Source organism: Sabethes cyaneus, chromosome 3 (genome assembly GCF_943734655.1).
Source record: "Sabethes cyaneus chromosome 3, idSabCyanKW18_F2, whole genome shotgun sequence".
In the NCBI taxonomy this organism is placed as follows: Eukaryota; Metazoa; Arthropoda; class Insecta; order Diptera; family Culicidae; genus Sabethes; species Sabethes cyaneus.
Genome location: NC_071355.1, coordinates 39,106,010 through 39,126,145, shown reverse-complemented (window position 1 = coordinate 39,126,145; position 20,136 = coordinate 39,106,010). Strand labels below are relative to the sequence as shown.

Genomic DNA, 20,136 nt, shown 5'->3' with positions numbered 1-20,136 from the left:
CTCCTAAGTCAAGCCGAGTCGAGTTGAGATTCTTCCAAGTTCCAAGCAGCAAGCAGATGGATCGATGAGAAACATTCTTGAAAAATTACAACCCGTGCAGAACCGACATCCGATTAGGTTTTTTTTTACTCATTTTCTTTCCCTCTTTTCAAGAAGAGCCGAAGAAGCGTTAAAAAATGCTGCGACTGTGTTGGTGCGGGTCCCCTGTTCTGAGCTGGAAGTCAGAATCTCAGGTTCGGGGTCCGAAGCTCTTTTGTGAGCGTGGAGAGTCAAAGAGACAGTGTCGATCGACCGAGAGTACGAATGAGAGAGCGGTAGCAAAAGAAAATAATGATGCCTTTGAAAATGGAATGAGAAAATAGAATTTCATCGAAAACATAGCTTGTTTTAAGACCCCAGCCTGCCCGCTTGCTTGCTTGGATGGTTGGTAAACACGCAAAATTCCGATGGGAAAGTTGCGAAAAAAAATGATAACACTCCTAGATTGGGCGTATACAAATGGAGTACACAAAGTGCGGGTGTGGGGTTTTGCGTGCGTGGAGAGGGATGATGAAAATAAAATTAAACTGCCATGGTGAGGCTTTCTTTGCGGTCAGCCAGACAAGACCAGACCAGAGCTAGGTCAGTGCAATTGGATTCGCTTCTTTACGGTCGGTCCGACCGGACCGAGCATCGGTTCGGAATCGTCTCAATGGAGGCGAACGCGGGTCAGTGCGTATGAAGAAGGGGGGTGGGGAGAGATAAAGAGCAAAGAGAGCGAGAAAGTAACTCGCCGTGGAAAGAGCAAAATCATGCGGTAAAGATGATAGCAATCATAATAATTGATTACACGTATACCTCCTTCAATTTATTTATCAAAAGCTTCACCCGTGTTGTTCGGCGGTTCGGAGCTGCGGAGTGGAAAGATTGGAAATTGTACGAAAAAAAAATTGCTTAGCCGAATCCGAACGGGAGGTCTCGCGATGGGTCATAATAAAAAAAACGATCGCCAACAACACAGCTAGAGTGAGAGCGACTGGGAGAGAACGAACGACGAGCTGAGAAAGGTAGAGAGAATGGAAGAGCACAAAAGCGGATCACGATCGACCACTGCGGGAGCTCTTGCTTCTCGCGCGATCTCCGATCAGTCAGTTTAGTTCGGACGTACGCGAAAGGCGGACACGTCGTGTCCGTGCTGCTGCTACTCGTTTACCGCCGCGATCGCGCCATCTCGCTCACCCTCTGTCTACCTCGCTCGCTCTCGTGTCGCTTTCTTCGTCGCCGTTCCATGAGGGCACACAAATTTCAACTGTCCGAGTTTATTTTTTCGGTACCGTAGCCTAGTTCCAAAAGAGACAAGCACGCGAACCCCATAATTACCTGTCGCGTCCATTGTGCACTAATATTCGTATTTTCTTTCTCTGCGTGTTTTTGTGGACTTTTCAGAACGAACCGGAAGGCACGCCGGAACTACCGGCCGCCAATCGAGCGCTATTCCTGGAGAAAGTGCGCCAATCGAACACTGCCTGCCAAAATGGGGACTTCACCACGGCAGTGCAGCTTTATACGGACGCGTTATCGTTGGATCCGAGCAATCACATCCTCTACAGTAACCGATCGGCGGCTCGGCTCAAGCAAGGTCAGTTCGCGCTGGCTCTGCAGGATGCCACCAGGGCACGGGAGTTGTGTCCGCAGTGGCCGAAAGCATACTTTCGGCAAGGAGTAGCCCTTCAGTGTCTCGGCCGCTATGGTGAAGCATTGGCGGCCTTCAGTTCGGGTCTCGCTCAGGACCCGAACTCTAAACAGCTGCTGGCCGGGCTAGTGGAAGCATCGATCAAAAGCCCTCTGCGCCATGCCCTCGAGCCAACGTTCCAACAGTTGAAAGCAATGAAATTAGATCAATCGCCGTTCGTAGTGATATCAGTGGTGGGACAGGAACTGCTCGGTGCCGGTCAGTATCATTCGGCAGTGACCGTTCTCGAGTCGGCCCTTCGGATAGGATCGTGTTCGTTGAAATTACGGGGTTCCGTGTTTAGTGCACTCAGTTCTGCCCATTGGGCGCTCAATCAGTTGGATAAAGCAATCGCCTACATGCAGCAGGATTTAGCAGTGGCCAAAAGCCTTGGGGACACAGCGGGCGAGTGTCGTGCCCACGGAAATCTTGGTTCCGCCTACTTCAGCCAGGGCTCGTACAAGGAAGCTCTAACGTCCCATCGCTATCAGCTTGTGCTGGCGATGAAGTGTAAAGACACACAAGCAGCGGCCGCTGCTCTGACCTCTTTGGGGCACGTCTACACGGCCATCGGAGATTACCCGAACGCGCTTGCCTCCCACAAACAGTGTGTACAGTTAGTGAAACAAATGGGCGATCGGCTGCAGGAGGCTCGCGAAATCGGTAATGTCGGTGCAGTGTATTTGGCGATGGGCGAATTCGATTCCGCCGTCGATTGTCACACGCAGCATCTTCGGCTGGCGCGAAAACTCGGCAATCAAGTGGAGGAAGCTCGCGCTTACAGCAACCTTGGCTCCAGCTATCACTACAAACGAAACTTCACCCAGGCTATCACCTACCACGAGAATGTCCTTCGAATAGCCCAACAGCTCGGCGATCGCGCCATCGAAGCGCGGGCCTATGCCGGACTCGGTCACGCCGCTCGCTGCGGTCACGATTTTCATCAAGCCAAACGGTGGCATGAAAAGCAGCTGGAAATGGCGCTAGCCGCCCGTGATAAAGTCGGTGAAGGCCGTGCCTGTTCGAATCTGGGCATCGTGTACCAACTGCTGGGTGAGCACGATGCCGCCCTTAAACTTCATCAAGCTCATCTGACGATAGCCCGTCAGCTGCAGGACAAAGCCGGCATGGGCCGTGCCTACGGTAACATCGGTAATGCCTACTCGGCGGCCGGATTTTACGAGCAAGCAATCAAATACCACAAACAGGAACTGATCATTAGCAAAGAAGTGCACGATCGGAGTGCGGAAGCCTCAACGCACGGAAACCTAGCGGTGGCCTACCAGGCACTGGGCGCACACGATATGGCCCTCATGCACTACCGAGCTCATCTCAACATCGCCCGTGAGCTAAAGGACACGGCAGGCGAAGCCTGTGCTCTCCTCAACTTGGGCAACTGCCTCAGCTCCCGCCAGGAATTCGCCCAAGCCGTCCCTTACTACGAACAGTATCTAATGCTCTCCCAAGAGCTAGGCGACGTCGCTGCGGAAGGAAAAGCTTGCCACTTCCTGGGCTACGCCCACTACTGCATCGGAAATTACCGCGAAGCGGTCCGCTACTACGATCAGGATCTAGCCCTGGCAAAGGACCTCCAGAACAAGATGAACATGGGCCGAGCTTACTGCAATCTAGGCTTGGCCCATCTCGCTCTGGGCAACACGGCCGGCGCACTGGAGTGTCAAAAATATTTTCTAGCAATCGCACACATGACCAATCATCTGCCGGGAAAATTCCGTGCCCTAGGCAACATCGGTGACGTACTGATCCGGATGGGAGACGTGGACGAGGCAATCAAAATGTATCAACGACAGCTTTCGCTGGCGAGACAGGCTCGCGAGCGAGGCATGGAAGCGGCAGCATGCGGGGCCCTTGGCCTAGCCCATCGACTGTTGAAAAAATTCGACAAAGCCCTAGGCTATCACACGCAGGAGCTTACGCTGCGACAGGAAATGGGCGACCTGCCTGGCGAGTGCCGTGCTCATGGACATCTTGGAGCGGTGCACATGGCACTCGGAAACTACACCCACGCAGTCAAGTGCTATCAGGAACAGTTGGAACGGGCGCAGGAATTACAGGACTCTGCCGTGGAAGCGCAAGCTTTCGGTAATTTGGGAATTGCGCGGTTAAATATGGGCCATTATGAGGATGCCATTGGATATCTCGAGCAACAGTTGGGAACTCTGGAGCAGGTGAATACGCCAACGGCGCAGCATGACCGCGCGCGAGCGCTAGGGCATTTAGGTGATTGTTACGATGCGTTGGGTGACTATCATGCGGAAGCGATCAAGTGCCATGAAAGACACTTGGCACTGTCGATTGCGTTGCAAAGTCCTCGCGATCAGGAACGTGCTTACCGTGGTTTAGGAAATTGTTATAAATCAGTCGGAAATCTACAGGAAGCTTTAGTGTGTTTGGAGAAGAGACTGGTTGTGTCCCACGAGTTGGGTAATCCGGAAGCAAAGGCAGCCGCGTACGGTGATTTGGGCAGTATTCACAGTGCTCTCGGTAATTACGAACAAGCGATCAACTGTTTGGAGCATCAGCGTGACATCGCGCGGGAGCTTGGCGATCGCGCGCTAACGTCCGACGCAATCAGTGGCCTGGGGGCAGTGTTTTTGCAAATGGCAGACTACGAGGAATCGCTCCGATTGCATCAGCAAGATTTGGAACTGTGTGAAAGTATGAATCATGCCGTGCTGCAAGCTAGAGCTTGCGGAAACCTCGGTTCCGTTTACGAATCGTTGAAAAACTTTAAGGAATCAGTTCGGTTCTACGAGAAACAGCTATCACTAACGACTGACCGTCTAACGAAGGCCCACGCCTGCCTTTCGCTGGGAAGAGTGTATCACATAATGGAACAGATACCGCAGGCGGTAAGTTTCCTGCGGCAAGGTCTTGCCATCGTCCAATCACTGAACAAACTAGAAGACGAAGCTAGAATTCGGTACCGGCTGGGACTGTCCCTACTGGTATCCGGTGACGAAGACAATTCCCGACAGCAAATGGAAAGTGCAGCACAAATTTTGGAATCGATCCGAAGCGATCAGGTAACGCCGGAGGCGCGTACAAATCTGTACGATCTACAAACATCCTGCTACCAAAACTTGCAGAAAATTTTGGTCAACCTAGGCCGAACCGAAGAAGCGTTGGTGGCTGCCGAACGGTGTCGATCCCGGATGGGTGCCGACTCCAACCAGAGTGCGGAAAATTCTTTAAACAACCGAAAAACGCTTCTAACCTGCAGCGAGTACATCTTCGACACGGTCAACAAAAGCAAAACGAACATCATCTACTACAGTTTGGCCGGTAGTGAACTGTACGCCTGGTTCCTGTCCCCTCAGAAGCGGATCGTCCGTTTTCACATTGCAAAAATAGACGAACAGGCACTGCAGATGAAGAAAAAACCGAACACAAACACGAACCCGACAACGGGCGGCGGTGGCGGGGGAGACGGTACCGAAACTCTACTGGGTCAGTACATCGACTTTGTGAGGGACAATTTGGGAGTGAATTCCGGTAACGTGCTGCAGGAGGGTGACGGTAGCGGATGGAAATCCTCCAACGAAAACCTGATCGATGATTTTGCCAACGAACGGGCAGGATTTCTGAGGATGGTCAATCGGAATCATCTGCTCAATTCAAGCAACTACTCGTTGAGCTCACTGTTTAGCTTGGGAAGTGTCGGCGGATCGGTTGCCAGCTTGCAAGGATCTACTAGGTAAGTTGAAAGAGAATTGAGATTGTTTCATCAAAAGTTTTTGATTTTAACAACGGTCATCTCCTGATTTCAGATCCATTGGAAGCCTACAGGGATCGACACGGTCCAGACGATCCAACATGCTACCCCCGTGGCAAGGACCTTCGTGCTTGCATGTGTTGTACAATCTGCTACTGGCGCCGTTCGAGGATTTACTGCCGGACATTAGCACAAGTAAGTAGTTGCCTTTATTCTCTCTTATACGCTAGATCCACATTCATCAATTTCTCGCAGTAAGGAATATTGACCTGACAAAATTTTAAGATTGCAACAATCACACTGATCTCACTTAAGCTGAAATTAGTCGTCATCGATTCTGCAAATTCTGTTTGAAACAAAAATTTTGTTCATGAAAATATATTCGCTGTGTTACACATTGGCAAGAAAAATGCAATGAATATGTTTTTGAAACCAGAGCTCTTGTTTTGGTCCCAAAAACTGCTTCCGAAATTGGGCTTTCCGACGAAAAGTTGATGACTGCTAATTTCCCGTTAATTATTGGAGCTTATGAGTAATCTAGTTTTTTTTGCGAAAATTATTTAAACATCACGTATAGAGGTTTGTAGCTTTTACAAGCATTTAAGTCACCCAGTGATTTGAACGATGTGATGCGAGACGCAATCAACTGTTGGAGAAAAAAAACGCAGCGCATTTTTTTTTAATACTTTTTCATACTTGATATGTAAATAGTTTTCATCACGGCTTGCTAGAACAAATAATAGGTAAGCCATCACTAATAACTTCGCAACGAAATTTCGCAAATTAAAAAAAAAAAATTAAACGTACAGTGGCTGTACTCACGATTACACAAAATTCAATTATTTTTTTTTTGTTTATTACTCTTAAGCTTTTGAGTAATTACTAAATGCTAAATTTGCAACCATATTTTTGCAGTTTCGCAGCAATTAGAGATAATAAAGACTGATGGTAAATGCGTTTTCGTTTATTGACACGTGCTCATACCATTTAACTTTTATTTGGGAAGAGTAGGTACCTAAACGCTTAATATTAAAAATGATGATAATTTGGACGAACCTCTCAAACCCGAACCCACAACTCTGAATTTCCAATTGAATGTGATGTCCAACTAAGCCGTCTTCTAAAGTCTTCTATAGTATTATAGTCTAAAATCAAGCTTTATTACGCTCTTCCAATTTCATCATTCTTCACAAATTACGCACTTTTCAGTTATTACCTTACGCCCGTTTAGGACCTTAGAGATCCTTTTTTATTTTCATTTAAGAATATGTTGAACAGTTTGCTTGGTATTTTGGTACCAATAGAAAAATATTCTGACCATGCATTCATGAGTTGAAATTAAAAAAATTCGTGACTTTTTATTTTATTTTTGGAAAACCATTAGCGGTGAAAGTGGTTTTTGTTGAACACCGTCTTACTTGCTATTTGAGATAGAAATCGACACGACATTCGGAGCATAATTAAATTTGTGCGTTATCGCTGTGCTGTGCTGGTTCACTTCGTATCACGCTTATTGACAGAAACTTAACGGTTATTAAGTTGCATAAATTGCTGGGAAATTATATTCAGCACCATAACTCTTGGTTCAGCTATCTATTCAAAAAGATTGCTCACTCAGGCACACTTAAAGCATATAAAATGGGAGATAATATCGTGTTGATGACATACGACGCATAGTGATGTTTTAGGGCTTTTACTGTACTAGTGCCTCTTTTACGCGTACAGAAGAGATTTGTAGGTGCCAGGTGAGATACGTCTGTAGTGCGACACTTTTTTACGACACACCTGAAAAGGCTTGCATTACTCTGACCCGTTCAAATGACTTTTTTTTAAATATATTGAAAAAAATTTTTTTTCTCAAACCACTTTATGCGGTGTAAACTCACACACTTCTATTTCCAGGAAAATGTGATGAATCTTGAATGCTTTATGGAGAAGTTAATCCCATTGTCTTACTGTTCCCGCTGCCTCAATCACTGTTGATTACTGTCCCCTATTCTATATCCAAGAATCTATATTTCGCTTTTGTAATTAGCATCCATATATATATAAAAGTGAGCGGGGCTTTGTATGTTCCACTATAACTCCAGAACGCCTTGACCCATTTTGCACTAAATTCGGTACATATGTTCCTTGTCATAGGGGAATCAGCACTGAGGGGTTGACAAAAGGGGAGGCTCACTAACAAGGGAGGGAGGTCGAAATAAGTAACAGTGGTTGCGTTTTTCCTGCATTAAGACTGATTTCAATTGTGCAAGTGACTGTAAGAAAAGAGGTGGGATCCACCGTGGAGGGATATACCGTGAACGTACCATATTCTGCGCAGTTAAGACATTTTCATGATTCTTCCGCTATTCTAAGTATTTTAGATTTAAATTAACAACGTGGATAGCAGCTACGTGTAGTGTTAGGGTCTATAATATATGCTAAAAAATATGGGAATTATAAGTCGACCAACAATTCAGTATATTTTTCGTTTTGTAAACTTATCCACGGTGCCTAATTCTGCGCACTTTCTTGCCCATGTTCCTAATTCTGCGCATGTTTGCTCCTAATTCTGCGCACCCAAAAAGTGAAAATAAATACTCCTGCCATGCTGTTTATATCTTGGGACGATGAAAGCACACCAAAAAATCCGGCATTAGCCATTACCATAATTAAATCCATGATCCGGCCTTCTTGTGCTGTCCGGGTGGCAAAGGAATATTGTTATCATTTTGATTGCCTCATTTTAAATATTTTATTCTCGATAACGTGAAGGGCTAATTAATTCGGGTTTTCTGCATACTGAACATTTCACTTTAGACTAATACTAAAAATTGTGTTTTCATATAGAAACCACTTCCCCTCTCTCTGACAGCCCCATGAGGTTGGACATTAAAAAAAATAGAAGACATGGTTTCATGAATTAGCACTCGTAGGTTCGAACCCCGAGACACAGCACAGGATTCCAATCAATGCAAGTTAAAGATTCTCCTTGAATTTTCATGCCTCTATACCTCAGTCATTAGGGTGAGGTTGCGTATTCTTTCGCGATTTCTCCGTAGGATACATTACTGCGCAGAATTTGGAACATGTATAAAAAATATGTGCCTAAATCTGCGCATTATTGCATCGCATTTTTCTAAAGAAAGCAATGCATGCAATCACTCTTTTTGTCTAAAACATGACTAAAACTAATTATTCTTTCTAATTATGCTGGGTAATTTGATCATTGCAAAGAATTTTGATCATGAATTTGTTGATTTTCCAGCAGGACAATCTTAGCGTTGGTGCTAACGACGATGTTTTCTGCCATATAAAATACTTTCAGTTTCACGTTAAATTATTTCGCTCTCAAATATTATGGCCCGTTTGTGAATAATGACGTAATATTCAGCAGACATTTATAAAAAAATAACGCAATGATCATAGTTATGCACAATGTTAAAAAATACTTATATCAAGAAAAATGCGCAGAATTAGGAGCTGCGCAGAATTAGGGGCGGTCACGGTACGAAAAAACCCTTTGTTTCGATTCCGTTAAAGGGATTTTCATAGAGCAAACCGATGCATAATTAGCTGCGTGACAGAAGAAGTAGCTGACCAGGAAGGAGCCGACAAGATGGAGGGGGAGGGCCAGAAGGAACGTGATTACGAATGTATGTTCCGCCGTAACTCCGGAACGTCTGGACGGATCTTCGTTGAACGTTGTTAGTCAAACACATGTCTTTTGGCATAAATGAATCAGCGCAGGGGGACTGAGAAAAGAGGAAGGTGATTTCTTACAAGGAGGAGGAAGGTTCAAATGGATAAAGGGGTGCCTTTTCTTTGCTTTTGAAATGATAGCAGTTGTACAGGTGGCTGGATTTTTGAATGGGAGAATAGGGTGGTCATCAACAAGGAGGAGGTGCAAAAACGTAAAAAAAGCTTTGTGTCCATTTATAGGGGTTACTGAGAAGAAGACAGATTTACCAGTGGCTGCGGGATAACGGGAGAGGAACTGACAAAGGGAGTAGATACATCGAAATGAAGGAAAATGGTTTTGTTTTTTATATTATAAAAAATTTGCAATAACAGATGTACACGTGACTGACTGACAAAGGGGCCCGAGTAATAGGGCAATCAGCTAGTTTCAATAACTTTTAAGACTACTCAGAAAAGTTAATATTTCTGATATGTTAACCCAGCCAATCCCCAATCGATTAACTTTTCCGAGAGTCCACTATGCATGGGGGGGGCTCCGTAGCCGCAAGGTTACCGAGTCTGCTTTGACAAGCGAGTGGTCGTGGGTTCGAATCTTAGTAGAATCAAGCCATTCGATGTCAAGTGACTTTAGCATGGGTTTATTCTCAGGCCCCTCCATTTACCCTTCCTTCGTGCTGAATTCTATATTTACCCTCTGAAGCCTCTTGACAGTGCAAATGTCCCTCCTATAGTTAAGTGTACTGGTCAGAGGTACGAATGAGTCCTCGCCAGGGACGGCTATAATATGGGATAGTGCTGGCAGCGAGGAATAAGTGGGTAAAGTAGATTAAGCTTTGAAGGAAGGGTAAACCCCAATACACGCAAGCACGCATAAAATTTAATAAGCATATCGCTCACTCAATAGCGATTATAGCAAAAAGAAATGCAGTGCAGGTCATACAGCAAACACCCAGGCGATATTACAATAGATCAACTATACTGGAAAAAAATGCATGGATATAAAAAATGAAAACCCGTTGGTAAGCTGTTTCGCACCTCTAGCCCCTAGTGACATACTAGAATCAGATTTTTATATTATCAGCAGAGCAGCAAATCTGATAAACAGCCTTTCTATACCTCAGCTAACAATAGAAAAAGAAGACCCAACAAAACCTCTAAACTGGGAAATACAACTAGGAAGAGTCAATGTAGGTAATACAGAACAACTCCCACCGATAGCAAAAAAAGCCCGTTTCATGGAATTATGTAACACAGAGTACAATCACTTCCATCATATATACACAGATGGATCCAAGCTACAAGAAGGCGTTGGTTGCAGTGTATACTCCAGTGACACAAATATCTCTATCAGTCTTCCATATTTCCTATCAATTTTCAGCGCTGAAGCCTACGCAATAATCAAAGCGATAGAAATATGCTCATCAAATCTAAACGTCATATTTAGCGACTCCAAAAGTGTACTGGAAGCGGTCGCGAACAACAACTGCTACCACCCGTGGATAATACAAATAAAAGAAAAATTAAATGAAAAACAGGGAAACACAGAGCTCTGTTGGGTACCTGCACATATAGATATCCCCGGTAATGAAAGAGCAGACCTACTAGCAAAGGAAGGCGCCGCAAAAAAACAACCGGTTGAAACAAATATCCCTTTCGAAGACTTCAAACGCTTAGTACACTCCAAACTAATTTCCTCATGGTGCACTGATTGGAACAACAGCACAAGCAAGCTTAGACAAATTAAAAATACACCCTTCGAATGGAACTCCTCATATTCCAACGACAGGTACTTCAACCGAGTCATAACCAGACTAAGAATTGGTCACACACGGGCACTTTGTTAAGAGAGAAGACCCCGCGACCTGTGAAACTTGCGGTGTACAGATATCAGTGAAACATATGCTGATTGAATGTCGAAAATATGATGCAGCAAGGCAGAACAATCACCTGGATGCCTCTCTTGAAAAAGTTTTGAGTGACGACACTAACCAGCTTAGCAATTTAATCAAATTCTTAAAAGAAACTAACCTACACAAGGAAATTTAAAAATTTAAAAATTATTTATAAGCTCTAATTAGTAAGCTATATTTTTTTTTCTCTCGCATCGACCTGAATGACCAAAAGGTTAAAGGGTCGTAAATAAAAATAAACAAACAAACCTCTAGCGTTCGTTCAGATAATTATTTTTGTCAATTTCATCAATTTGCAAAAAAAAATCGTACGCTTATGTTTGCTGTTATTTTTAAAACTTTGGTGGCACTTTAATTTATCGAAAGCTAATAAAAGCGCTACTACATTTAAATCATAACGAACGCACTGTTCGCTAGTTAACGATTAGTTGATTACCGGTCAAGCTTTGTTTGACTAAATTTACATAAAAAAAATTATTTGTTTGATCCGATCATTTTTGCGAAATTGTCTATTAAAAGGTTAAAACGACTCCCAAGTAACAATTCTAAAGCCACCTGGTGTTACTTGAATTTTATATGGGTTTTATTGCGGTATTAATCATTGCTGTCGTGCCGGTTTTTTTTTTTGAAAATGTTACGCTTAAATCAAACTTTGCAAGAGAATCTTTCGAAAGTTGGTTCAAATGGCAACGTCTATTCAACTATTATTCACAGGCCCAACATTTATTTACTACAAAAATAATATTAACGCCAGTAATATACTACCTAGTTGAACCCGAATCTACGATCCGGAAAATATAAATGTCTGTTCAGAATTCAGAAAACTGCGGATACATTCCATTGGCCAGTGTTTGCGAAGATGTTTAATCTTTGTATTAGTTCTTTGAGTTCTTATATTGCATAATATAGCTCTACGATGTTGTTCATAAAAGAGTCATAGCCGGAAACTGAAACTGAAACAAATAGTTTTTATGGTTGTATTGGATTTCATTTGACTGAATAAAAACTTCTGGCTGTTTGCAACATTTATGTAGTCCGATTAGAGTAAAATGTTGCTTAGAAACTGATCGTTTGCTATCATTAAGGCCATTACAAATATTTTATAAAGTTTTTGTCCTTCCGGTGTTCGGCCACCGAAGGGGGGGGGGGGGGGGGCGAAAAAAAACAAAGTGAATTTTTTATTCGAGCAAAAAAAAACTTGGGTTTAAGTATTTTTATTTAAAGCTTAAACGTGAAAACCGAATCTATTCTTGCTTATAATATATACGTTATTATTTTCTATGCAAAAATCTACGAAAAAAAGACAAAAACGAAGGAAAATTTTTTTGGACGATTTTCGGAAATTCCATTGTTTGAATTTCCATTATTGTTTCGTGCTAGAAGCGTTAGCTCAACTTGTACACTCATTTTTCGAGTTTTTCAGACTGTAGAGCCCACAGACAATTGATTTTATAAAAAAAAATTGACTCATATCCTACAAATTATTTTTCTGCCCCCCGATTTTTCAAGCCAATTTTCAAGGGGGTGTGGGGTGACAAAAACTTTGGAAATGATTTGCAATGGCCTAACTTGTTCTCTAAAATTTTGCGACTTGGTCCGGTCTGATTTAACACCGACCATATGATATCGCGACAAGCAATTGAGTTGAGCAGCCGAGTCGAGCAATCGAATCAAGCAATCGAGTCAAGCAGTTGGCTCGAGCAGTCGAGTCGAACAGTCAAGTCGAGCAGTCAAATCGGGCAGTCCAGTCGAGCAGTCCAGTCGAGTAGTTTAATCGAGCAGTTAAGTTGTCAACTGTTCAACTAGTGTAGTGTAGTGTGATTGAGCAGTCGAGTCGAATGGTTTAGTCAAACAGTCGGATCAAGCGGTTTAGTCGAACAGTTCATTCTGGCAGTCGAGTCGAACAGTAGAGTCGAGCAGTTGAATCGAGTAGTACAGTCGAACAGTATATTCGAGCAGTTGAGTCGAGTAGTCCAGTTGAGCAGTTGAGTCGAGTAGTCCAGTCGAGTAGTTGAATCGAGCAGTTAAGTCGAGCTGTCGAATCAATCAGAAGTCAAGCAGTTGAGTTGGGCAGTTTAACCGAGCAGTCGAGTCGAGCAGTTCAATCGAACAGTTGAGTCGAGTAGTCCAGTCGAGCAGTTGAATCGAGTAGTCTAGTCTAACAGTTTAGTCGAGCACTCGAATCGAACAGTTCAGTCAAGCAGTCTAGTCGAGCAGTCGGGTTAAGCGGTTCAGTCGAGCAGTTAAGTCAAACAGTTGAGTCAAGCAGTTCAGTCGAGTAGTCCAGTCGAGCAGTTAAGTCGAGCAGTCAAGTCGAGCTGTCGAATCAAACAGTGTAGTCAAGCAGTCGAGCAGTCGGGTTGAATGGCTAAGTCGAGTAGTCTAGTCAAGCTGTTGAATCAAGCTATCAGTTGTGTCGAGTAATCAAAACGAGTAGTCTACTCGAGCAGTTGAATCGAGCAATCGGGTTGAGCAGCCGATTCGAATAGTCCAATCGAGTAGTTGAGTTAAGCAGTTCATTCGAGCAGGTGAGTCGAGTAGTCCAGTCGAGCAGTGGAATCTAGAAGTTTAATCGAGCAGTTGAGTCGAGAGGCGAATCGAACAGTCGAATCGAACAGTCCAGTCGAGCAGTTCAATCGTGCAGTTAAGTCGAGCAGTCGGGTCGAGTAGTAAGTCAAGCAAATGTGTCAAGCAGTCGAATCGAGTAGTCCACTCGAGTAGTTAAATTGAGCTGTTCAGTCAAGCAGTCAAGTCGATCTGTCCAATCAAGCAGTTGAGTCGAGCAGTAGAATCGAACAGTTCAGTCGAACAGTTCAGTTAAGCAGTTCAGTCGAGCAATCAAATCGAGCAGTCTAATCGACCAGTCCAGTCGAGCAGTCTAGTCAATCAGTTGAGCATTCGAGCAGTCCAGCAGTCGACCAGTGAGGTGACTGCGAATACAACTCATTGCTACGAAAGCATGACGTCCTGTTAGTGATCTGTTTTTAGTTTCTGATAAGCCTCTTATGACGTCCTGTCAGAGACCTGGTTTTCGGTACAGAAATAAGCAAAAATAGAATACCAGCAAACACATTTTACTTCGAATAATTCACATGCATGCGACTACCAACAATCTCTTTATATTTATAAACCACGGCCGTATGAAAGAAACGAAATTGAACATTTCGTCAATCAAACAAAGATGAAGGCAAAATGAGTGGGTCGCTTGGATTTGATGTAGACTATTCGTTCCCAGTAAAACATTAGCATAAAATAACAACTATGTATAACTTTTACCTAAAACAATACGTGACATTTTAATACCAGTTGGTCCCCGTTTTACTATTGCTTTGAGTGAATTCTGAGCTAAAGTTTTTAAAGTGAATGATTTCAGTGTGCTGCGCAATTTGCTTTTGAAGTAGGACTACTTCTTTGATTTCTATATTGGGGTGCACTTTATAAAAACGAAAAGGGAACATGCAACGAAAAGTGGTTATAGTTTGCACGTTTATAACTCAGTCATCCCTCAATAGATTCTAGAGATATTGGTATCAATCGATTGGAAATTTTTCGAAGAATCCATTACAATACAGTAGATTATATGTTTTCACAACAAACTTTTAAATAATTGTAAAATGTTAGCCATTGTCTAACTAAAAATCCACACTATGTGATTGGTCGGAATAAGTAGTGCTGATTTGCCGTAGCGATAATGATGTTTCCATACCACAAACAGTGTGGTTGTATACAACCGTTCTTGAATTTACACTAATTCCAGTTTTTACACTTGCATTTAATGGTTCTCGTTACATTTTTCCTTTATTTTTATAAAAAATGTGACAGGACGAAGATTCTTTACGACGTTCAGACTTATACTAATTTGATGTATCAAGCTTAGTCGAATTGAACGTGCATTTGTAGTTCTACGTCCCTCGTTTGTGCCGCTAGGCACAGACCTTCATACTTTGGAAAACAGAAGTGTGGCAAAACAAAACGAATAATAAAGTGTACAATATGGTTGAGACAACTATTAACTAGCGATGTTTGTGATAGTCGACTCAAAACTCACTTGTAGCTAGCTATAAAACCATAATAAAACTGGTAATGAAGCAAATTTAAAAACCTTTTAAAACCACCCCAAACGTTTTTGGTCGTTTGTCAACGAGAAACAGAAAGAAAGTGGTCTTCTGTCAACCATGTTTTTGGATACCGACTCTTTGAGTTCTACCCAAAGAATCTGCAAACGCTTCAGCAATGTGTTTAACGATTGGCGCCTAGCCAACAGGTCCTGGCAGGTCTACCGTTACCTATCTAGTCCAGTTCTCATCACTGTGCCTCGCCTCCATTGATCAAGGACATCCAGTCGACGCGATATACACCGACCTTAAAGTAGCCTTTTATAGAGTCAACCTCCATATTCTGCTTGCCAAACTCAATTGCCTGGGTGTGTCATCAAACCTTGTTTGCTGGTTCGAATCGTGTCATATTAGGATCAACTGAATCAGATGAATTTCATTATCCCTCAGGTGTCCCACAAGGCAGCAATTTAGCACCATTGTTATTTATCATATTCTTATAACGTCTGCCAAGTGTTACCGAGAGATTGCAAACTTTTATATGCAGACGATCTTAAAATTTTCTGGACTGGACGATTAATGCTCTCACAGACTGTCAGTTGTTGCCAAAAAGGGTTGACAAGTTTTACGACTGGTGCCAACGCAATTTCATGACAATCACCGTGGCGAAATGCTCTGTAGACTTTGATAGACCCAGAACTAAGCTTCCGGGAGCATTATAGTCATATCGTCTCTAAATCTCGATGGAAACTCTGCTTAATTTTCCATATCTAAGCTGAATTCCGCGAACCATACTGCTTGCGCGCCTTGTACTTCAGCTTAGTTCGATCGCTGTTGGAAACAGCAGCTATTGTTTGGAGTACATTCCGCAGCATTTGGATCCATAGACTTGAAAAGGTCCAATCGAGATTCATCGAATATGCTATAAAACTTCTTCCTTGGCGAAGTCCACGTGAGCTACCGCCGTACGAAGTAAGATGTAGATATATGGGAATGGATTCCCTCCAAAAGCAAAGAAACATTCAAAGGACGGTCTTTGTCGTCAACATGTTGTTGGGTGAAATGGACGTACCGTGGATTCTCACCAGTTCGTTCGTTCGTTTTTTATTTGTTAACGGAGACTTTAAATCTTAAGATTCATTCGTCTCCGGATATTCCGGACGACCCCTTCGACGCCGGGATTTCACGAGACTTCAGCAATACAGAACGGACTATGCACAAAATGAGCCCATTCGATTGATGTGTTCGTTATTTAGCCAGTGTTACCATTTGTTTGACTTCATTGTTAGTCATTGTCGACAGCAGAACGAAAATTGAAGTCCAGGTTCCGGAACCGGAACAGAGCCAAATCGGACCGGAATAAAGTCGGAATAATATAGTTCGAGCCGATTTTTAACCGGACCCGACCGGAACCCGGACTTCAATTTTCGTTCCGATGTCGAACACTAATTGTTAGTACTAATGTTTTTCGTGACCGTGTAACAAATTATTATGTGATAGTTATCCTTGTTAATAACAAATTTATTGTGATTGCTTATATTACCACGATAAAACTAATTGGCTGCACGACATCTCCTATAAACTTACCATACGGGTGGCCCAGCAATGCAATATGGTGCACCAATCGAAATTGATCTTATTACGGTTGCTTGTCAAACTGTTAGTTACATAGAGCTATTAAAACGGTAACACTACTACTAATCAGATTTATTGCTGCTATTATGAAGAATACTAGAGTTCAACAACGAAATCATTTTTTTTATGCGAGACCATGTTGACATATTCTAGTATTCTGCTTTAGCTTGCAAATAAAATTCATCAAAGCAAAGTGTTTTGCAGAAAGAAAGTCGTTATCAATCGGTTTTCCTGGCATAGGAAGCAACTAAATTGATTTGGCTAGAAATTAAGATTGACTACTGAATATATTTATTTCGTTAAAACAAACAGTTTTCGAAAACTGCATAATTTCGATGGTGCGTTGATTTTATCCACCTATCAATATATCAATATGCACGATAAAATTTATTGCGCATGTGCTACAAACCAATATAAACTACTAAAATTTATTAATTATTCTATGGGACATTTTATTATGGTCGCTTCAAACTAAATCGATCAGTATGATCTGACAGTAAAACTTTAACTTTTCTGCTCAGGGATGTTGCGGAGATTCCACCTTTTTAGACTTCCATGCGAAAAAACGTGGCTATTTTCTGCGTGTTTTACACATGTTTGCAATTTAGCAATTTGAACCATCAGTTTTTCGTTATTACCTCCCCACCACACCCCTCCTTGCTTGACAAGAATATTTTCAATGTATGTGGTAAGTACAGCATAATTATTATCAAAGTATGAATTTGCGTAGGACTCGTAAAATTGCTGCAAGTCAATTCAAGTCAATAAAGTTGGTGAACGGATTTAGTTTTTCACCAGAGCAAGTTGTATGCTTTATAGCATTGAAGCGAAAAGCTTCATTAAATTATGGCAGTAGCTTTCAAGCAGCGAAAAGCATAATCGGTTTTATTGCTGCTTTCAGCAGAGCGTGCTAAGACTACTTCAGCTTATGACCTGATTCTTATAGAGGTTATGAAAACCTTCTGAGTGGGCCACTTGGTCGGAAGGCAGTTTTATAATTCCACTTGACGCTGATCATCCCGCTGTTGAAGTGGTAGTGGACCTGCCAGTCTGCTTTGAATTCGAAGATGTTGTTGACGCTAGTGACTTGGACTTTCGAAGTGCAAATTTTTCTGCCTTAGCCGAAGCAATCAGTCGGGTCGATTGGAGTAGCCTCGACCGTTATGCAAAGGTTACCAATGCTGTTAGTCACCTCACCCAAACCATGAAACAACTGATCTCCGATTGTGTTCCCACTCGTAGACCACCTCGTAAACCAGCGTGGGGCGATACTCATTTGCGATTTTTGAAGCGCCTTAAATCTTCTGCTCTACGAAAATACGGTAAGCTCCGATGTCCATTTTCTAAGCGACAGTTTAACATAGCCATCAAAAATTACTAACTTTGCTTTAGTGGCAACGGTCCGTTACCGATCCTGCGCCTAACGAATTATGGTCCTCCAGTACCGTCGGTGCTGGGCTGCTATTCTCCAATCGTCTTCAACAGCACCCACCCACCAGGTGCAGGGTCTGCCTCGAAGTCTACGGCCTCTTCCTGATTCTCTACTGCAAATAGTGTTGACCACTCTTTCGTTGGGCATTCTGGCCACGTGCCCAGCCCACCGCAGCCTGCCACATTGCACTACCTTCACTATATCAGCATATTTGTATACTTGGTACAGCTCGTGATTCATGCGCCATCTCCATTATCCATTTTGCCACCAAGTATAGATCGCAAAATTTTACGCTCAAAAAAGGACTCGCCGATCAGCTTCCTTTAGCGTCCATGGTTCGCGTCCGTAAAGAGCCACCGCGAGGATTAGTGTTCTGCAGAGCGCCAGTTTTGTGCGAATTTGCAAACTACGGGACTTCAGCTGGCTACGTAATCCGTAGAAAGCCCGATTCACGGCTGCAACTCGTCGTTTCACTTCGCGGCTTACATCGTTGGCATTCCTCCACTACTTCATATCGTTCCCCATCTAACTCCACCTCGGCACCAACACCACTTGGGCTCCCTACCAGCAACCATGTACTTCGTTTTGGCGGTATTAATGGTAACTCCCAACCTCGCAGCTTCCCTTTTAAAGGGCCTGAAGACCTCTTCCACTGCTCTACAGTTAATTCCGATGATATCGACGCCATCCGCAAAATTTCGTGATGATAGTTCCATTCCTTTCCACGTTTGCCCTTCGTAATGCACCTTCCAAGGCAATGTTGAATAGCAAGTTAAAGTCCATCCAACGTCACGAAAGCAGCTGAGGTCTCACCCGCTATTCTAACGCATGATTTGGATCCATCCAGCGTCGCACGAATCAGCGTAACTAGTTTCATCGGAAAACCATGTTCTAGCAATATCTGCCATAGCTCATTTCGTTTAACTAAATCGTACGCCGCTTTAAAGTCCACAAACAGATGGTGTGTCTGCAAGTTGTACTCCCGGAACTTGTCTAGCAACTGACGCAGGGTAAACATCTGATCCATCGTGGAGCGACCGTCACGAAAACCAGTTTGGTACTCGTCGACGAAGGACTCCGCTAACGGTCTTAGTCTGCAGAACAGGATACGGGAAAGCACCTTGTAGGCAGAATTGAGCAATGTAATTCCTCGATAGTTTTTACACTCCAGTCGATGTCCCTTTTTGAAAATTGGGCAAATGAGGTCATCCAAACACTCCTCCGGCATTTGTTCTTCCTCCCAGATCCTGACAATGATCCGGTGGATTGCTTCGTACAGCCACTCGCTCCCCGCTTTTAGAAGTACAGCTGGGATACCGTCCTTCCCAGCAGCCTTACCGTTTTTCAGCTCACTGATTGTCTTTTTTACCTCCTCCTGTGTTGATGGCTCCACAGCTTGACCATCGCTTACAATTCCTATCCTGTCCCTGCTGATCTCCGCATTTACCTCTCCATTCAACAGTGTCTGGAAGTGCTCCTTCCACCTGGCTGCTAGCGCCATTTTGTCGGTAAGCAGGTTGCCAGCACTGGCATTGCACATCACAGGCATGGCAAAATTCCTGCATCTCACCGTTTTATCGAAACTCCGTGTGTCGTTGCTGGCGTATCGCTCCTCTGCACGTGCTCCTCGTACTCGCGTTTCTTTAGACGATGGATTCTTTTTTCCGCAGCTCTAGTCTCTCTGTATCTCTCTCTCTGTTTTGACGCGTTGCCGCAGTGAGCATGCGACTCCTGGCCTGGTTTTTTCATCTGTCACTCTCTGACATTCGGCATCAAACCAGCTCTTACATTGTCTTCCAAGCGTCGTGCCTCTTTCGCAGATGTTTCGATGGCACTATGGATGTTCCTCCACAGCCGATTTATATCTACTCCTTCTACCTGCTGCTCTGCAATTCGTGGTGTACTCCACTGCCACGCCGTCTGCCGTTAACCGCTGGATGTTGAAACGCAGCGTCTTCTCAGTGTGAGCT

The 20,136-nt window shown here is 43.5% G+C and overlaps 1 protein-coding gene across 1 annotated transcript in view; it reads left to right on the top strand.

Annotated features, from left to right (window-relative positions):
- Positions 1–1,267: 1,267 nt before the first annotated feature.
- Positions 1,268–20,136, top strand: part of LOC128743474 (tetratricopeptide repeat protein 28) — a 29,995-nt gene continuing 11,126 nt past the window's right edge. Inside the window, exons 1-3 of the mRNA XM_053840066.1 lie at positions 1,268–1,309; positions 1,426–5,429; positions 5,503–5,642. Coding sequence (XP_053696041.1) covers positions 1,268–1,309; positions 1,426–5,429; positions 5,503–5,642 — 4,186 coding nt within the window. The remainder of the gene's footprint in view (positions 1,310–1,425; positions 5,430–5,502; positions 5,643–20,136) is intronic.